The sequence below is a fragment of the Temnothorax curvispinosus genome, unplaced genomic scaffold (genome assembly GCF_003070985.1).
Source record: "Temnothorax curvispinosus isolate PA1 unplaced genomic scaffold, ASM307098v1 QBEX01017870.1, whole genome shotgun sequence".
Lineage (NCBI taxonomy): Eukaryota > Metazoa > Arthropoda > Insecta > Hymenoptera > Formicidae > Temnothorax > Temnothorax curvispinosus.
The window spans coordinates 622-19,564 of NW_020227650.1; the positions used below are offsets into that span (position 1 = coordinate 622).

The window sequence follows — 18,943 nt, forward strand, 5'->3', positions numbered from 1 at the left end:
AAGAAGACGACTCCACGTGCTCGCGGAAGAAAGATATTTGCTTTCGAAATGGAACGTTGAGTCAACGTTCAAACAACTATTTGTAAATATCTTTCGACCGATAATAATCAAGACGAAAAAGCGACGTAAATAACACTTTTTCATCGCGGTTTCGCTTCTCGATATTGTAAATAATGTCGATATGATATCAGTATTATGAAAACTTTGGTTGTTTGTTAAAATGATTTAATATTACGTGTTTTACATTTAACATTTGACGCTTAATGTCGACATAATTAGTCATTTTTAGCATTCTGTGATTTTGTAAAAAATTTTCTTTTAATTTTTCAAAAGTTATATATGATATATAAATACTCAGTGTATTTTAATTTCCTTTAATTAAATTATATAATTAGAAATATATATAATATATAAATGGTTTTTTAATTTTTAGTTTACAAGAATTACACACACATATGTATATGTATATGTATATGTGTAATTCTTTGTGAACAACTGAAAAAACCATTTTGTATGTTATATATACATATATAAAAAATACATATATATACATGATATTTAAATATAAAGTGATAAATTCTGCTTGGTTTACGCAGTCAATCTGCTATCATATTCTGCCGAGCAGGTTTTATATTTTCACTGGCATTCTGCCGACAAAATTTGCAGCAGACGTTGCGTAAAATCTATTTTTCACGGAAGTTTGGCTATCTGAAATAGATTTTTAATTTATCATTATACTGTGGTTTTTATTGGATAATTATGGGTGATTATCCACAGAGATTTCTGACTACTCTAATATCCAACCACGTCGATTTCCAGCTGTTGCGGCGAGCCTTGATTAATCCACCGCGCATCCGGGAGGCACGTCTTTGTTTCATCGCCTCCGACATATCCCCGAGCTCCATGTTCGCGTATTCCCGTTGAGAATGGATCCATTTGGCAACAGAAGGCCGATCGCTTACTTGACGCGGAAGGCGCAGATATCCTGTTGCCATCGCCTGAACAGGTACGAATCCAAACCGGTGATCTCACGATCAGTACAAAGAGTCATCCTCGAGGAGAGAGAATGCTCGACGGAGCACGTCATTTGCGAACATTCGATTTCTCAGATACCTTGCAATGTTCTAATTACAAATCTTAAAATCAAGTAGCTATTCGCTTGAAGACTTTAACAAAGCTGCTTCTCAGAGAGTGTCATTCTCGAAAAAAATTCTTTGCTTTCAGTCGCTTAGAAACTCTCTAATTAAGAGTTAATCGATTCTCGAACTTCAACAACTTTACATTCTAGTTAATTTTTGTAAAGAATGAGAGAGATTTTGATTTATGTCCTTCACATCTATTATTAAGAGTTAAACATTGATTTTATATAGAAAAAAATATATAAAAGTATATAATAAATGTTTATGTAATATATACGTGTATTATGTAAAGATATATTAAGTTGTTTCTGAGGGAAAAAAATTGATTCTCTGAATTGATCGAAGAATTCGTGGAAGATGATTCAAAGCATCGATCTAAAGAATTTTAATTTTAGCCTGTCCCTAAGTGATGAAGAGAATAAACGTGTGTTCGGAAAATGCAACAACAAGCATGGCCATGGTCACAATTATACCGGTAATTTGCATCGTTATCTAATTATCTTACATACTAGTACGCACAAAGTGTCTGAAAAAAATAGAGTGATGTTTTTTGTTGAATGTATTCTTCTCTTTTCCTAGCGAAAGCTCAAAATGCTGTCTAATTTAGAATTGTTTAACACATAAATTTGAAAGAAATTGTAAGGAAAAGATTGATGTTCTTACTGAAAGATTGAACGCCATTGTTTTTAATTATCTTCAACTTTAAAATTTTTAATATTAAATTTTTTTGATGATTAGACAAAATCGAGCTAGGATTAATTCACTTTCAGTGGAAGTAACCGTCCGTGGACCCGTGGATTCATCCACAGGGATGGTTATGAACTTGGAGGACCTGAAAGACTGTATGCAAAAGGTGCTGATGGATCAGATGGATCATAAAAATATAGACAAGCAAGTAGATTATTTCAGAGACACTGTCTCAACGACCGAGAACGTCGCTGTTTATATATTCGATGAGCTAAAGACGCACATGTCGAACCCCGAATTGCTGTATGAAGTTAAGGTCCATGAAACTGATAAGAATGTCATGTGTTTTAGAGGGGAATACGATTAAACTACATTTCCTTAATCAGATCATTTAATTGTACAGATTTGTTTATTTTTGATATTTGTTTGGTATTTTTTATTACATTTATATAATACAATTATACGATTGTATATTAATTACATTAAAACGATCGAAAATAATATGTAAATTACACGCTTATATATAAGTAATATAGAAAATTCAACACACATTCCAGTTTTGCCATAGTTTTATTAAACCAGAGTTGTAGTTACAGTCTACAATATGGCAAAAAATAAATGCTTCACCCGTAACATTTTTTTTTCCTTATTGCACATATATATATATATAGTCTCACATCTAAGACAGTTGTTAGAATCTTGAGATTCTATTCTAATTAACTAATAGGACATTATTAAGTATACTTATGCTATATCTTCATGCTTTATCCGGTACTTAAAATATAAAATACACACGCATGCGTATGATATTCTTAATAACGATTGATACGATTTGTATTAAAGCACATTTATAAAATAGTCCTTTGTAAAAAAGTTAACAAGAGTGCATATCACAATTATTCCATAAATAATTTCTAATTCGCTAATGTACATATATGATCATAAATATCTGCGATTTTGTAATCCCTACTCGTATGGGGAATCACTTCGTTTCTTTATGTACGCTGCTTTCAATTATGTACAGAACTTATTACATCATTTGTAACAATGAAACGAAAATGTCCGTTGTAAAGTTGTATACTCTCTTGGAAAGATCTGTTCCAGACTTTTAGATGAAAAACATTTTACTAACTAATATCACTAGAGGAAATGCTAATTGTCAGGTAGAAATATTAGGCTACTATGGGACATGTAATTTACTTAATCATTGATATTTTCAATAATCTCGTATGTTAAATAAATAAAAAGCATCTTTAGAGTAGCAGTAAATTTAGAATGTCTCAAGTCAAGTATTACATACGCGCTCATTTAGTGATTTGTGAAATTATCACTGAATTAAGTATTCAATGCACTTGTGTAGAAATTTCTTGTATATTTTTTTATTTTCTTACACGATATAAAATTCAATTCTTGTTAATGACTTTATAATCGATTCTTTAAAACAAAATACGACGTCAAATATGATAAAATTTATATCTTTATAAATCACGGAACACCACACATCATCTGCGCATTTAAACGCATGAATATTGCATAAAATTCAAATGTTAGATATACTTCACCGTAATAAATAATACGTTACGATGTTAACGATCTCGGAGCTCTTACGAGAGCTATATATTCATATTGTAATCCGTATTAATGTAACTACGAATAGTCACGTACGGTATACCGAGTTCGAAGTCGTCTCTGGGCCAATACCTGAGCACCGGCGATTGGTGCGGCTTCTCATCCTGCACGGCGAAATACGCAAAAAGCACCCCTGCGGTATAACTCGCGATAAAGATGAACAGATGCCACAGCGCGTGGAGATACGGGAAGTTCAGATTCAGCCAGGTATCGCAGAACAGACGATCGTTCAGCCAACAGAATACCGCCAGTATCCATACAGCGCCGCATCGCAATCCTAGTCTGTATACTCTTATCGAGGTAGTCCTTCAAATTTTTTAAGACACCGTTACAACGTGTACTCCGTGTTACGACTGCTACATCGAGATACATATAATATCCCTACATCTCCGTTACATTAATCATTATCGGAGTTTCTCTTTCTGTATAATTTCTAAATCGAATGCCTGTACGAAGAAATTTACCTCTTCAGTTCCATGATCAAGAATCCGAACGCCGGTATGCCCAGGCTCATCAATGCGAAAGCATTTACGGCCGGATGTATCAGGATCAAGCCGGTAGCGATTAGAGTGGGCAACGTTGCGCATATAGAGAAGAGCTTTCTGTCGTTATGTACGACATTGGGGAAATATCTTCTGGGAAAGAATATACAGAAGCCTGCCATATACACCCACAAAATAGACAATTCATCTAATAGTTGACCTATCGCATATATGCACAACATTAGCTATTACGCAACTATCCATTTCACCGATTAAGCAAATGTATCTCGACAAATAGTTTTAAATGCCATTTTTTTTTGTCGTGACACGTTATTCTTAAATTATTAAGGGATATATATATATATATATTTGGAATTCTCACCTATCAAGGACAAAGTAGCGTGAAAGTATGCGCTAGTAAGCCCAACTACCATCAGTAAGAACCAGAATACATGAATTCCTGGATTCACAAAACGTGCATAATCTCTAAATAGGTGCATGAGCACGGGTGGAAGCAACACGAAGACCACATTGCTCAACTAAAAAATAAGAACGGTAGATAAGTTAACAATGAAATACTGCTCTCTTTCTATACCTCTGTTGTATTTATCTTTCTATACATTTTTTTCTATATTCATCTGTCTACATCTTTGTTTATTTATACAATGCAATCAATCGTGATTTAACATTGATATAATTCTGTGCAAAAAAATATTCTTGTACATTTGTACGTAAAAAACTACATTTGGTAGAAAATGTAATAATCACATTCCATCGTTCTAAAATGCGAGATTTAGTTCCAGATGACATGGTTTTCAATTTGCGTATATACTAGTAGTTTAATTCCTGGATGAATAAGAGAAGATAAAATCTCGTCGTACCAGAGACTTATCAGAGATAAGAAACGATGTTTATGAAAATCAAGATACAAATCAATTATATAGGTACCCTCCCTCCCTCCCCCCCTCTCTCTCTTTCTCTCTTTCTCGCCTTTGTGTATAAACATATTTTTATCTCGTTATCTTTTTAGTGTGCGTATCCTTTGTCTCGTTTATGCGTAGTACTATTTTCTTATTCGCAATCACAAAACACACGAACTTTGTCTCGGATCTACGGAACTTTGACCGATGAACTTCACGTTCATATTTAGAATCTGCTTCGAGCAAAAAGTCTACCTGTCTCAACAAAAAACTGGAAATCTCGTCTTGGTGCAACTCTCAACATTAAATACCTTTGTGACCAGTTTAGAAATTACCGGACATTGAGAATTTGTTGTCCGCTTGTACGTTTCACTCTCTAAAAAAAAAAGTCCTCGTTTAATTATAATTTAATCGCATCTTAATTCACGTGACTCAATAATCATTGATATCCAGGTGTCATTGCTCAGGAAAAATAGATTTCAAATTGAGAATAAGCCGTGCGCATAACGTAGCTACTTATCCTTTATTTTGCTCGTATAGAATAACATATAATTTTCTTATCCAATCACAAGCATTATCTCGGGATCTATGGAACTTTCACCCATGAACTGTTTGACATTTTATGAATGTAGAATATCTGTACTATCTGTCACAGTAAAACAAATAATTGTTTACCTCATGCAAAAAAGACTGAAAACCGGTTATCACAAGGTTACTCTCCATTTCTGTGGTGACTTTGATTTTATAAATTTGTTGACAAATGTAGAATCTGCCTCATACCAAACAACCTTTCACCTATAAATTATCTGACATTTTATAAATATAAATGTTGAACCTGCCTGTGCAGGAAACTATCTATTGCAGCAAAAAATCTGTCTGCCTAGTGCAAAAGAAATTCAAAACCATTTATCACAGGTACATTTTGCATTTCAGTGAAACTTTGACCTATACACTTTTTGATAAAAAGTGGAATCTGCTTTGTGCAAGAAAACTACCTGTTCAGAAAGAAAAAAGCTGAAAACCAATTACCACTTGGATTAGTACGAATCTCAACGGTGAATATTTTTGCGACTAATTTAGAAAGTATTAAACGAAAAGTTTTTGTTGTCCTCTCGTTCCTCAAGTTCCTGGAAAAGTCCCTCTCACGTTTCTGGAGTAAATTCTCCATTACAATTCTGAATCGCAATTGTCAATGACTCCAGAACCACTGATACCTGGGCCTCCTTATCCAGATCCAGGTAGAACCAATTTCCAAATTGACCGGAGAAACACGAAGGAGAGAGAGAGAGAGAGACAGAGAGATGTACGACAAACGCGCAATACGAACCGTGTTCATAAATTCGGCGATGCTGGGCGAGATGTTGTAGTTGCGCTCGCACCAGTCCACGGGCGAGCTGCCAGCCTCGAAGGGTTTCCACATGATTGCGTCCCTTCGGAATAGTTCAAGCTATATACTCGGCTCGACGTACGAATCGCGTTACAAGGGGAAAAAAAACTCAGACCCTGGTGCCTCAAGGAATCATCGCACGCCTCGTGCTCGAACAATGGACACTCCTGTGCGGCTCGTGCGCGCAAATATCGCAGTTCCGCCTGCGTGAAGGGGACGAGAGAAATGCGCGTCAATGCGCGTCTCATTCCCAGTTTAACGGTACCTCACGAACGACTGGTGACTCACTGACTCCGCTCGATCCACGCTCGCCAGCTATAATACCCCGCGCTGTCTCGACGCACTCGACACCGCGGAGAAGGGTGGATGACAAGTGCGCGCGCGCGCGCGCACGGCAACCAGCAACGAGCCCCACGACATCAACGAAACGGCCAGACGCGTCCGACTGATAAGCGATACTACTAACTACATACATTGATACTGGTATTGATACATGGCCAAATCATCCGACATCCGCGATTGCTAGTGTTTGATCAACACCGTGTCAAAACAACACGCTTGCATGCGCGAGCGAGCTGTGTCGCACGTGCGCAAATACAATGAATACACGCAAAGTCACTTTCCCCCCCGCGAGATAATTAAGTTTCAGAACTCGCAAAACTCGCGAAGATGATCGCAAACACCTGGTAAAATCTGTTCTGTAATTCTTAACCGGAAAACGGACTGATTTTTTAATTGCATAACTGATCACCTAGGGTGATTTTTTACACCCTGATACACCCTGTGATTAAAAAAGTCAGTGTTATTATAATTACATATTGCATATTTTTGATTGTTTTATAATCTATTAATATTTGAAGACAATATATAGTTTTACTCGACATTTTCTAAAAAAAGTAAGAAACAAAATATTAAGATATAAAGAGAAAATATTATTAAAATATAAAAAACGAAAGAAACACATTAAAATTACTGTGACGTTTCATTCCTTAGATATTGGGGTGTAAAAATCATCCCAGGTAGGTACCTATTTCCGGGTTAAAAAGATCAGTTTTAATCGCCCACCCTTTCCCTAATTGGCGACGTAAAACTCAAACGCATCTTCGCTTTTTTATGATCTTAATTCTATGATTTTTTCTCGTTCGCGCGATATTTATTTATAGATCCTGACAAAACGAGGTCTTACTTTACATGGGACGAAACGTATCGCGGAGGTATAATTAAATATACATCGCAACAAATTTGCAAAACACATTTCAACATGGTCCAAGATATTCGCGCAGTTCTCATTAATTGTACCGAAATAGATTTCTCGAAATTGGAGGAGATAATCGGGAGTCGTTCACCGCGTTCGCGCGCGCGTCTTCTCCGTCCGGACCGCCGCTATCGCCATGTCAACGTGCTCGTTGATCAGGGGTATCGCTTGCTCAATCAGGAGTACTTCCCCAGCCGAGATCTTTGGCAGGCCCAAATTTCGCTTGACGCCTCCCGGGCCTAGTTCCAACTCGCTGGTGAAAAATCGGCAGAGCGGTAGGACGTCTGATCGCACGTAGGCGCAGGTGACGACGTGATCATGTCCAGTTAGACCGGCGGCGAGGTCGATCAGCAGTTTCGCAGCGGCCGTTCCAGACGATAACGATGGGCCCTCGCCGGGAAGCCCTGTCCCTGCCTCCTCGTCAACGGCCCGAAACGATTGCAGCAGAGTCTTGCGTTGCACCTGATAATTAATGGTATTAATTGTTATACAGAGAGACGCGCGAATTGTATAAACTTAATTATCATCTAAGTGACCTAAGTGATATTATACAATAGCAGCTGTATAAACATCGTTAACTGAATTAATGAATGAAAATATATTTTTATATAAATTAATTACATTGAGAAAAGAGGTCAAATTAACGCGTTCGTATCTTTTCTGCAAAGAGATATTTCTTTGTAGTAAAAATGCGTTAATTTGACCTTTGTGCGTTTAATATCTGAGCTATAAAAAGATGACTCGATTTCCTTAAAGTAATTTATATAATTTTAGTTTTTAAAAGAACTCGAAAGACGTATATATAGTAGAATTTTAATTTTTTTTTCTACAGATAAACACATGGCTATTTTATTTAGATTGATGCAACGGGTTTTCTTCTATTTGTCACATAAAACAGAAAAGAAAATTTCACGCGAAATGAGACAAGATTACCATCCTGTGTTTTAAAAAGCTCGTTTTTTCTTTCTTTAGGAAGAAACTTTTCAGTCTTTTTTCAAAGAATTAAATATTATTACAGTAATAACAACATTTGTACATACAAATTTGTGCATACTATTGAATAAAATTAATTTTTGCATTAATAAATTCCGCAGATGTTAAATGAATTTGAACGCTTTTTGAAAAGCGCGTCGTAATCAGCCTGAAAGTGGCAGACAGCGTTTGAATTTGTACTTGAAAAACTCTACCGGACTGAGATTAAAAATTAAAATTCCACGATTACAATTCTCGTTCGTACTTTCGTGAATTGGTTGAACGGAACGGTGCGCGACAATAACGGCACGACGGTTCGCGCGTCGGCGCCGCCGGCCAGCGGCACCGAGAGGCTCGCGCGCTCCAGGTTGAGGATGGCCGCCGTCACCTCCTCGATCCGTCCGCCATACATCGCGGTCGAGCCGACGATCCGGTCGGGATTCCACCAGCCCGAGGACCGGAAGATCTCCGAGACCATGGCGAGCGTGGCGGTGACGGGACGCGCGAACACGGCCACGACGGCGTCCGGGCAGAAGCGCAGTATCCGATCTGTCGTCTGACGCACGTAGTCGGCCGTCGATTTGAATTGCTCCCGGGTCGCCGCGTTGCCCGCCGCGCCGACGTCCGTCTCGTCCATGAGCGCGACGATGTTCGCCTAAACATTTTTTTTTTTCAGTATATTTATAGCAATATTTTTATATTTTATATCATATATAATGTTATATATAATTAATTTAAATTTTCTATAGATTATTAAGCTCCTAGATTATTAAAAAAAATTAAAATAAAATTTCTTCTGGATTGCTAAATTAGGTCCGATATTTCTCTCCTTTCACGCTACTTTATTTCAACGGATCTATAAAGAAAATTTTCTGTGCAATCGGTATTTCCTTTCGGCTCTTACTTCCCTCAGGGCCCGCTTTATATCTTTTTTCCGGAAGTAATCTATACGAGGACTGGTCTCCAGGTGCGACGCGTCCGTCAAAGCCTCCGACGTGGAGTCCCTCATGTCCACCAGGCGTATGCTCTTGATAATCCGATATTGCTTCAAGAGAATCGCGGTGTAGAGAGGCGTCACTCCCCCGCCGATGATGCACACCCTTACATCGCTAGCCTCATCGCCCCTTTGCGTATTCTCATCCTTCTCCCGTCTCGTCGATCCTTTCGCGCTCTTCTCGACTCTCTGGACCTTCCGCTCGTCGATCGGAGGAACTTTCGAAGATCCGCGACGCGCGAAGACGGAACAACGTCCGTATCGCCGCGACAAATCGAGGAACAATCTCGACAGCACGGTCATGACTAAGTAATTTTAACGTTTCTCGGATATGGAAAAAAGAGGACGATTTATAACATTTTTTTTCACAATTTTGCAGAATGGATCAAAATGAGAATATTGTCATGGTCGCGTGCAACTCATGATGGATTTAATGCGTGGTCAAACAAGTGATCTGCGATATGTGTGAAACGCATGTGAAGCTTTGTACATAAAAGAGACTAAACAAATTGATACTTCTGTAACTTAGATCAAGTATAATGAGGGTGACAAACCCGTTTTTCGAATTAATAGAAAAAGATACTTTATTCTTTGTATGAAAAAATATACACGTGTATATACACGTATTACATCGTATGATATATCACGCTAAATATTATCATCTTATTTAAAAAAATATCGTAAACATTCTTGCAACAACTTCCAATAGTCTATTCATTTATAATTATTTTATATAAAAATTCCAGGTAATTTGAATCTAGCAAATCGACCGTCGATGAGGACAACGCGAAAGTCGGACAGCGAAACGTCTTCGTGAGATAAGATTTCAAGCGGATAAGTATACGGCATATACGGTAAACGTTTGTACATTTATCGTAATCTATTGACACCGAATTAGATTTATTTAATTTCCGATACGATCGCTGCCGCCGAGTTTTCGCAAAAGATCGTTAACTCGTTGTCCTTTCGTTTGTCGACACCCGCAACAATTACAACGTAAATATTCTTCCTATCTTCGATTCAAATACTCCTTATTGAAATTATATGTCGTATAAATATATCCTAACGAAAGTAAATAAATTTGCAACGCAATTTTTTATTACGTCTACTTTTTAGAAAAATATCAATATGTTTTACACATAAAACGTTTAATGTACAATCTCCCACAGACAAATATTACACTCCGAACAACGGGGTTGCCATATGTCTGCTTGAATATGTACATACACAGACGAAGTCTTCTCACGTTAACGATTCCCCAGGCTCGATGATAAGGTCAGACATGTCGGGTACCGAACGAACCTTCAATCCTTTCTCGTTCGCCAGATGTAGCATGGATATAAAGGAGATCGGCACACTCAATGCCTCGGCGTTGCTTTTCGTCAGCAATTTCGGCAGCGCCTTGTATATGTCGCTGAATTGCTTGCTCTCCTTCATCGTATCGGCCTCGTCCACCGTCTCCTGCGCATTCGCCGCCATTGCGTTGTCAGTCGTTGACCTCAGGCAACTCCATATGGATTTCTTCAATTGTCGCATGTCGATTTTCTTCGCCTTCAAGCAATACGCGATAGGTATCTTATTAACCAGCTTTGGCGCGGCGACCAGATTGTCGCCGATGAGACCCTGGCTGCCCAACACGGCGGCTGTATCGCTAAAGTTGCAATCGTCATTGCCATCCCTACTTCCGTAATCATCATAGTCGTCATCGTGTTCAACATTGGGACAGTACTCCTGCGTGTCGTTTGGATTGTTATAATCGTATCTCTCGCCGTCGAACACGTCCGCAGCGGTCGCCGCATCCCCGTTCTCTTTATCCCCGCTGCTCGCCGGCTTTATAAATACTTTCGGGTACAGGTAGAGCTTTCTCGTTTGTGCGATGTCGTAATGCACATCTTCCGGTAGCGACAAGCTCTCGGCGCTCCATTCTGCTTTTGCGGTCTTGGCGTGCAACCTAATGGACTGGCTCGAGGCAAACTTTGCGTCTATGGTATCGCGTGCCTCGTCGTACAGCATCTCGAACTGTTTTCTCTTTCGCAGTTTAGCCTGCATGCAAGCCGCTACCACCTTGGAGCCACCCTCGGTGGCAGTGAAAGATCTACCGAAATTCCAAAACTTCCAATGAGACGGGCCGGCCCAGTGCAACTTCATGTTAGGTTGAACGAAGGAGTACTCGGACATCCGGACGTTGGGTACGTCCACGACATTCACGTCTGTACGATCCGCTGTCTTCCGATAACATGCCTGAACGTTGTTCTCGTGGTTGTCGTCGTCGTGTTCGATGTCGAAATAATTCATAGGCTCGGGCGCCGGCTCATCGTCGTGTTCCACGCTCGCGTCCAAATCGAATTGGAATCCGTTGTCATTCTCATCAGGCTCGGCTTCTTCTTCGGACATCTCTTCCGGCTCGTTATTCACGGACCAATTGAGAAACTCGAAGTTCGAATACGACGCGCATATCTCTAAATCCAAGAAGTCCTCGATCGCCGGTATGGCGTACTTCGCATTCGCGTTACCTCGCGACTCGGGCGTATCCTCTATGACGTCGACGAGCACGTCGTTGTACGGATGTAGATAGAAGCCGGAATTTGCGTGGTTCGGCAGCGTCGCTTGGTACAGCATGTCGCTGGTCTGCAGATCTGTCTCGCCTATCATCGCCGAGATAGGCTTCGCGATCTCGACGTTGCCTCTCAGAGCTTCCACGGTGCTGAAGATCTTTTGCTTCGCTTTCTTCTTCTTTTTTTTCTGCACCTCGACATTTGCCCCCGCATCGTCCAGCATAGCTTCTCCCTCCTCCTCCGTGCTTTTCTCCGCATTGTCTATCACCAGTCCACCGACCATTTTGAGTATCTCCATGTGCACGCTGTCCACACGATATCCGTAGATCTTGGTGCTCACGTCCAGGGATGTGCTGGCCACTTGCAGATTCGACATATTGGCATCTTGCTTCTTTATCATATACGTCATAAAGTCGATCATCTCCAAGCTAAATGCATTCTTGGCATTGATCTTGTTCTCGGCGCTCAGTTTTATGCATTGATTTATGCTCTCGGCCATCTGGGGCGCTGGAATATCCGCTAAGAATCCCAGGCCTAGGGAGAATCTTTTGCTGCTTGTACTAGGCGGCGTTGTCGACGTAATAAGCATCTCACGTCGACGAGCGATACGTTCCGCCTCATCGTCGTTTTCCGAAAGGGTGGCATTTAAGCCTGGGGTTTGAATGGACTTTCTTCGCAACAGCGATGAAGAAGTCGGCGAATTCTGTAGAGTTTCCAACCTCTTATGTACCAAAGACTTTCGAGAATCCATTTTTAAAAGATTTTTTTTTACTTTCTTCTTGTTTATATACTGCTAAGTGGTCTATGTGTCTGTCCTAGAATTAACTCCTATGCTCCTGAAATGAGCAAGCATATGTTTCAATTAACATGATACATTTTTAGTAATATAAATACAAGAGAAGTAAATTGTTTACTTATGTGATCATAATGCACACCTAATTTCTGTATAGCCATTCTGTACTAAAATTGTAGTTACGGAATAAAATTTATTGTAAATTATATTACAAATTGTTAATATAAACGACTTAGTCTAAATGTTTTGAGGATCGCAAGTTATTGCCATGTTTTCTTCAGGGATTTTAAAGCAATTAGTAAGTTTATCTTATCCAATGGAAGAACATTATCAGAAGCCTACAAAATCACGCTAATGAATTTATTCATTAGGAAAACAACTAATATAACAAGATTTTATCTATAATAAAAATATCTATAATTCTATAACCAGTTTTTAGAAAAGGCTATCCTTTAAAGATCAAACTGGAATCATTAAATACATAGTTTCTATTAATCTGACAATGAGAGGTTTTATTTTCAGAGCTTTACGGAATCACTTTATCATTTAATCAGTACCAAGGATAAACTATAGAATTCTTTAAAGAATTCGCTGTATTATTAGAGCTTCTAGAGATCACGGAATAAGGATGCCAGTTACAACAAACTCCCCATTCCAAAAAAAGAAAAAAAAGGAAGGTCGTTTGTCAATTCACAGGTTAAGTCAATTGCGTGTATCCAAAAGTATCACACTTGCCGGTACCCACCGTCTATCGCGGAGAAGTTCTTCGCTATTCTCTCGAGATCGGCCCTGATCAGCCGCAACAGAGTGTAATAACGCTGCAGTTCATCATAAGTCTGCTGCAAAACTTGCAACGTGCGTTTGTCATGAGAAGGCATCGGATAAATGTGTCTCGTGACAATTGACAAAATTCGTACGTGACACTCTCTCAACGTTTACGTTGGGATGCTAAGCGCCAACCTCGGTTCCGCCTCTCTGTCCACCGCACGTCGACGATCGAACGAGAAATACCGTGCCTACGACGACGAGGATCATCCCCAGATCACCCGGCCGGCAGTAAGTAACGGCGAAATACGTTGCGTTTCGCGTGCGAACGATGTCACAAATTCAAATGTTTACCGATGCGGTTAGATTCATCGCGCGTTCCTAAAGGCGTTACATCAGCTACTTAGCTACACCTTCCTACACTTTCTGCACTTCAGTAATTAATTTCAAATAAAATAAAGCAATTACGGAAAATAAAAGTTATAAATTTTTTAAATATAAGCTGAGCTGAAAAGACATCCGATATAATAACTTTAATATGTGATCATTTTAATCGGCGCAAATAAAATTTTACACATATACTCCCTGCTGTTAATTAAATTTAATTAAATAAAATCCGTTATCTTTTATTTTCGGCAAATAATTTTTTTTTTTATTTTTTTTCTTAATATCTGCATATTTAATTTATGTATTATATATATATATGAATAAATATACGTTACAAAAGTATGTTAAAGAAAAGTATTTATAGAAATATATTATATTTTTATATTTTTTGACATAAAATAAAAAGCTTAATTATATCTAATAATTATTATTAGGACAAATTATTGTCGTATTAAATATTATTTATATTAAATATTAAATTTGTATCAAATCAGAGATATTAATTTTTAATACTCGGGCGTAGTTGCAATGTGTTTGATAGCTTGCTCCGTTTCTTTGTCAGGTTGAATAGATAAGACGTTATACAAGGCGCGTCGGAAGACAGACGTTGGTCCAAGAATGTGCAGGCGAACCTCGCATTTCTCTAACAGATACAGCCACTTTAATTCGCCGCGCTTTTCTACCGTCATTGCCTGCAATATAATTATACTTTTCGCATATTGCATATCAAATTAATTTTAAAACTAAGATTATTTAACAGATATGAAAAAGTATTTTGCATGTCTCAATCTTGACTTCTATTATTTTGCTATTTCGTTATCGACAAAGAATTTTTTAGAGATTTATATATATATATATATATATATTTTTTTTTAGTACAATTGAAAATAGTTTTTCAGCCTCTAAGTAAATTTAAATAAAGTAGTAGGTACCTGAAATTCATCAGCTGTGCAGCCTAAAACTCGCTCCGCGATGTCGCCGGTTAAACGACATCCGATGAGATATCCGGTGTCGTCCTTCAAATTAATTTTGACGTTAAACTTTACAGTATTTAATGGCGTTCGCGTCCCATTGCCCGACGGACAATTTAAATTCATACAAGAATCCTGCACGTCCGCGACAGTCTTCTTACACAGAGCGCTAGAAGTAAAAGAATGACACAGCGTGTGATTCTTTAATTGAATAATATAACGTGAATAAAGAAAAGGTACCATTTTATAAATATCACGTCTTTGAGTGGACCATCCAAATTTATTTCCGTTACTGACGCTCTTACGATTGTCGCGAATTGCAATCTCTCACCCTCCGTAGTCGGTTTCCTCTGTAATTTCTCCGTGATTTGCTGTACCGTCATTACGGTCGTGATGGTGTCCGCTGTTAACACAAAAATTAATATAATAATAATGATAATGGCAACATTTGAATTATACACGCACAAAGAATATAATTGCGCTAAAAATTTTATCTGTATAAAATATAGGAAAGAGAGAAAGAGAGAGAGAGAGAGAGAGAGAGAGAGAGAGAGAAAGGAAGAGAAAGAAAGAGGTATCTATTTTTTCCTTTTGCCATTATTATGTTTATTATTCAAAACATTCTTTAAGCAATAATACTGTAGATAATATCATAATTGATAATAAATAATTGAAAGATATAATTAACAGACACAGCAATAAATGTCGCAAAAGTGACACATTAAAATATGCGCTATAAAATTATCTTTATGTTAATTTCGGCATAAAACATTTATTTGTTATTCTTACGATTTGGTACGGCGAACGGGTCGCTACATACGGAATCAGGATCATAATGTTGCACTGCGGTCATAATATCTACGGCTTGCGGTACGTTTAGACACTCCGTGATCAACGTTCGTCTTGCTGCGTGCAAGAGAGACGAATATTGCGAAAGTATAGTAACAAGTCTTTCCGTTATTCATTTAGTGCGCTTCCCCAATATGGAAAATATCCGAATATTGAATTTGAAAAACGTATATATCACCATTTCTCTATTGCTTAATTTTTTATGAACATCGAGACACATTATAGTGCTCTATCAAATAATTAAGAAAATATGTGAATCTTATTCGGAGATTTTCATGGCCCTTCACCAGATTATTATTTATTTTTTTTAAGAGAAATTTGATTAATCAATATTATATTAAAAGTCGAAATCAGATCTTCAACATACAGATACTCAACGTCGTTTTCTTTTTATATTCGTCAAATGCAATGCGAGCGTCAATCAGGAACAGCATTGTCTTCTTCGGTTCCCAAAAGGCCGATCTCTCGATCCAGTCCTTATCCCACAGCATCAACGACACCGTATTGTCCGTCGATCCGTCCGCGATCTCGAAACTGCGACACGTTAGAGCTCGTCCGTCCCGTGTCATTATATGACGCGCGTCAGCGATCTGCAGTACGTTTAATCGATATAATTACAGATTATTATAATCACGAGCATAAAGGTGACAGTTTTAATTGTTGGAGCAGCTGAAGATTTTTGTGTTGAGCTCACTTGAGAGAATTCGGAACTTTATAGAAATATAGTTGCAGATTTGTAATAATTTCTAATTTACGATTAAATAAATTGTCTATTTTTCCATTAGCCCACGAGAAACGCGATGTCTGATTGGACTCGACACTTTACTTGTTGCAACTTACAAACGTAACGACCACCAGAAGGTCGACAAAACGATCGCACAGTGCCTCTATGTTGTCCAAAATCGTTTTCAGGCTTTTCGCGGAGGTCACGCTTTTTACGGGCCGCGTTAGTAGATCCTCGTATCCTTTGCGAGTCGGCGCGTCGTGATTCTGTACAAGGGCCGTACCCTCGTTCACAATTAGGGTGAAAGGGCTGGAAGTCGACGGCGAGAATTGCTCGTTCCTATCGTTGGGATTGCGTTTTACGATTTTCGCACTTATCACCTCCACTGTGAAACAGACACTCGAATCCTTTATCAAGACTTCGCTATAAATCTTGAAACATAAATTAATTATCCTTTTTCTATTCACGAAAAGTGATATTATATTTATATTTGACTGCGTTTATATTTATACATGGTGAAATAATTTGAATTAAATAGAAATTATATAGAGAATATATATTAAATATCTAAAACAAAGGGAAATTGCATACATATCTTGATATAATTTTTTAAATAACAATTACTAAATAATTAAATTAATATCGATTCCCTAACAGTGGCCCGATCAATGACGCTTAATTTAATTAGAAAATATTAATTTCAAAATGATATACTGCAAATGTGCACGATGATGACGTTGCGGCTCTTTGTAATTTATGAGAGATTTATTTTTAAAATATTTACCTACGGACCCGATGTTAAACGTGGTCGATAATTTCTTCACGAATTCCGTGCCACCCCACACGGTGACGTTAATAAAATCCTCCTCGGAGTCGCGCAAAGTAAATGTCCACACGCTACGTTCGCCATTGCTAACTGCAACAATCGACAAAATAATTAAAACGGAGGAACAAAAGTTTCTTCTCTCTCTTTCTCATTTAGTATGAAATAAGTTAAAAAATCAAAAATTTAATATAAAAGCAATTTATCCGAGTTATTCGTTAATTTCTCGAATTTTAACGACGCGACGGACGTTTAATGGAAAATCGAACGCGCGTTCGTGAACGACGAAATGACGCAACGCGTAATTCAGCAAGCTTTTCCGTAAAAAAAGGACATTTTCCGCGAATCAGAGTCCATACGTTTCCAAATCTCTTTATCCGTATCTTCGTTCTAAATGCGAGAATGTGCAATAGGAAAGAAGAGAAAAAGAATACGACGGAGATGCGTACACCTGGCTTGAGTGGCGTCGAACGTTCTCACGTTCGTGCTGTTTATAATCACGCCGATTACGAAAGTGTTCGGCATGCCGTCCTGCAGCGATTTTATCTCCTGCCTGTATAGAAACGACATGTCCGACCGATCGATCAACGCGTCGCGTATACCGTCGTCAGTTTGTCAAGTAGATCCGAATAGAAGAAGGAACTGAAGGAAGGAAGGCCGGAGTAATTTGCGCGCGAGCACGCTCTGCTTGAAGCTTGAAGCGCAAGTCAATTGCCAACTGTACTCCGTACAGTGCGTACTACATACAGCTCGCGATCGCACTTTGCAGTCGGACCTCGCCGCACCGAATTCCGCTAACTTCGGAGTGCACGTCTACGTCCAATGGAAACGTTCATTTTTCGAAAGAAATACAAATGAATACAAATCTTACTTTTATGTTTATCTTTTTCATGTAAGACATATTCTTAGAACCGAATCTGGGCCATATAACAGAGATTTATTAATTGTGTTTTCAATAACATACGTCTGTTGTAACAAAAGTTGTTTTATGTGATAATATTATTTTATATTTTTTATATCAATTCGATTTCTTCAATTTGCGGTTGCCGGTTTTCAAATGTCGCGCGATACCTTGTGTACCCTGCTTTAAGGTGAAATTTCATGGACAGTGAAAAGCAGCAGCAGGTCGTACTGATTGGCTATAAAATAGAGGAGTTTTAGAAACTCGAGAACTTCTCTATTTTGCAGCCAATCAGTACGATCTGCTGCTGCTTTTCACTGTTCATGAAATTTTACCTTTAAAGTCTTGATCGGGGGGGGGGGGGGGGGTATGGGGAGGGTTGGCAACCCTGACGGCAATGACAGACACCCTCGCCGTTGGCCGTCTCCGCGATTCTTGGGACAGTCTTGGAGCCTAGGCCTAGTGACGTCGCGAGGTCGCGGGGGTACGGGTACGCGTCGGCGAGATCAGGTGAAAATATATTGACTTGCAGTTTGCAGTCGATGAATCGGGCCTGAGAGGGCTTCGTATACGGGCGGAAAGGAAAGAAAACAATCGGACCGACGTCCGCCGAGATGGCCGACAGCGAGCAGAAGGCGTTGCACCTGGTGGCGGAGGCCGAGAGGAAGCTGTCGTCGTCGAAGGGCTTCTTCGGCACCCTGTTCGGGTGA

General features: G+C 38.8%; 5 protein-coding genes across 5 annotated transcripts; 1 reads left to right on the forward strand and 4 right to left on the reverse strand.

Moving 5' to 3' along the window:
* Nucleotides 1-834: 834 nt before the first annotated feature.
* On the forward strand, nucleotides 835-2,208 carry LOC112467895 (6-pyruvoyl tetrahydrobiopterin synthase-like). Its single transcript, XM_025036787.1, has 3 exons — nucleotides 835-1,006; nucleotides 1,535-1,614; nucleotides 1,910-2,208. The coding sequence occupies exons 1-3, from the start codon at nucleotides 927-929 to the stop codon at nucleotides 2,191-2,193; spliced, it is 444 nt and encodes a 147-aa protein (XP_024892555.1). The 5' UTR covers nucleotides 835-926; the 3' UTR covers nucleotides 2,194-2,208.
* Nucleotides 2,209-2,377: 169 nt separating this feature from the next.
* On the reverse strand, nucleotides 2,378-6,584 carry LOC112467893 (alkaline ceramidase-like). The gene is made up of 4 exons (XM_025036786.1): nucleotides 6,185-6,584; nucleotides 4,320-4,476; nucleotides 3,920-4,157; nucleotides 2,378-3,761 (listed from the first exon to the last, which is right to left on the reverse strand). Exons 1-4 carry the CDS (start codon nucleotides 6,275-6,277, stop codon nucleotides 3,440-3,442), a joined length of 810 nt encoding a protein of 269 aa, XP_024892554.1. The 5' UTR covers nucleotides 6,278-6,584; the 3' UTR covers nucleotides 2,378-3,439.
* A 1,002-nt stretch (nucleotides 6,585-7,586) lies between these two features.
* Nucleotides 7,587-9,768, reverse strand: LOC112467892 (malate dehydrogenase-like). The gene is made up of 3 exons (XM_025036785.1): nucleotides 9,376-9,768; nucleotides 8,737-9,126; nucleotides 7,587-7,961 (listed from the first exon to the last, which is right to left on the reverse strand). Exons 1-3 carry the CDS (start codon nucleotides 9,766-9,768, stop codon nucleotides 7,587-7,589), a joined length of 1,158 nt encoding a protein of 385 aa, XP_024892553.1.
* A 274-nt stretch (nucleotides 9,769-10,042) lies between these two features.
* Nucleotides 10,043-13,933, reverse strand: LOC112467896 (condensin complex subunit 2-like). Its single transcript, XM_025036788.1, has 2 exons — nucleotides 13,559-13,933; nucleotides 10,043-12,856 (listed from the first exon to the last, which is right to left on the reverse strand). The coding sequence occupies exon 2, from the start codon at nucleotides 12,769-12,771 to the stop codon at nucleotides 10,708-10,710; it is 2,064 nt and encodes a 687-aa protein (XP_024892556.1). The 5' UTR covers nucleotides 12,772-12,856; nucleotides 13,559-13,933; the 3' UTR covers nucleotides 10,043-10,707.
* Nucleotides 13,934-14,437: 504 nt separating this feature from the next.
* LOC112467897 (meiosis-specific with OB domain-containing protein-like) lies at nucleotides 14,438-17,998 on the reverse strand. The gene is made up of 8 exons (XM_025036789.1): nucleotides 17,782-17,998; nucleotides 17,294-17,425; nucleotides 16,626-16,894; nucleotides 16,153-16,375; nucleotides 15,726-15,842; nucleotides 15,177-15,339; nucleotides 14,898-15,105; nucleotides 14,438-14,657 (listed from the first exon to the last, which is right to left on the reverse strand). Exons 1-8 carry the CDS (start codon nucleotides 17,900-17,902, stop codon nucleotides 14,472-14,474), a joined length of 1,419 nt encoding a protein of 472 aa, XP_024892557.1. The 5' UTR covers nucleotides 17,903-17,998; the 3' UTR covers nucleotides 14,438-14,471.
* Nucleotides 17,999-18,943: the final 945 nt, after the last annotated feature.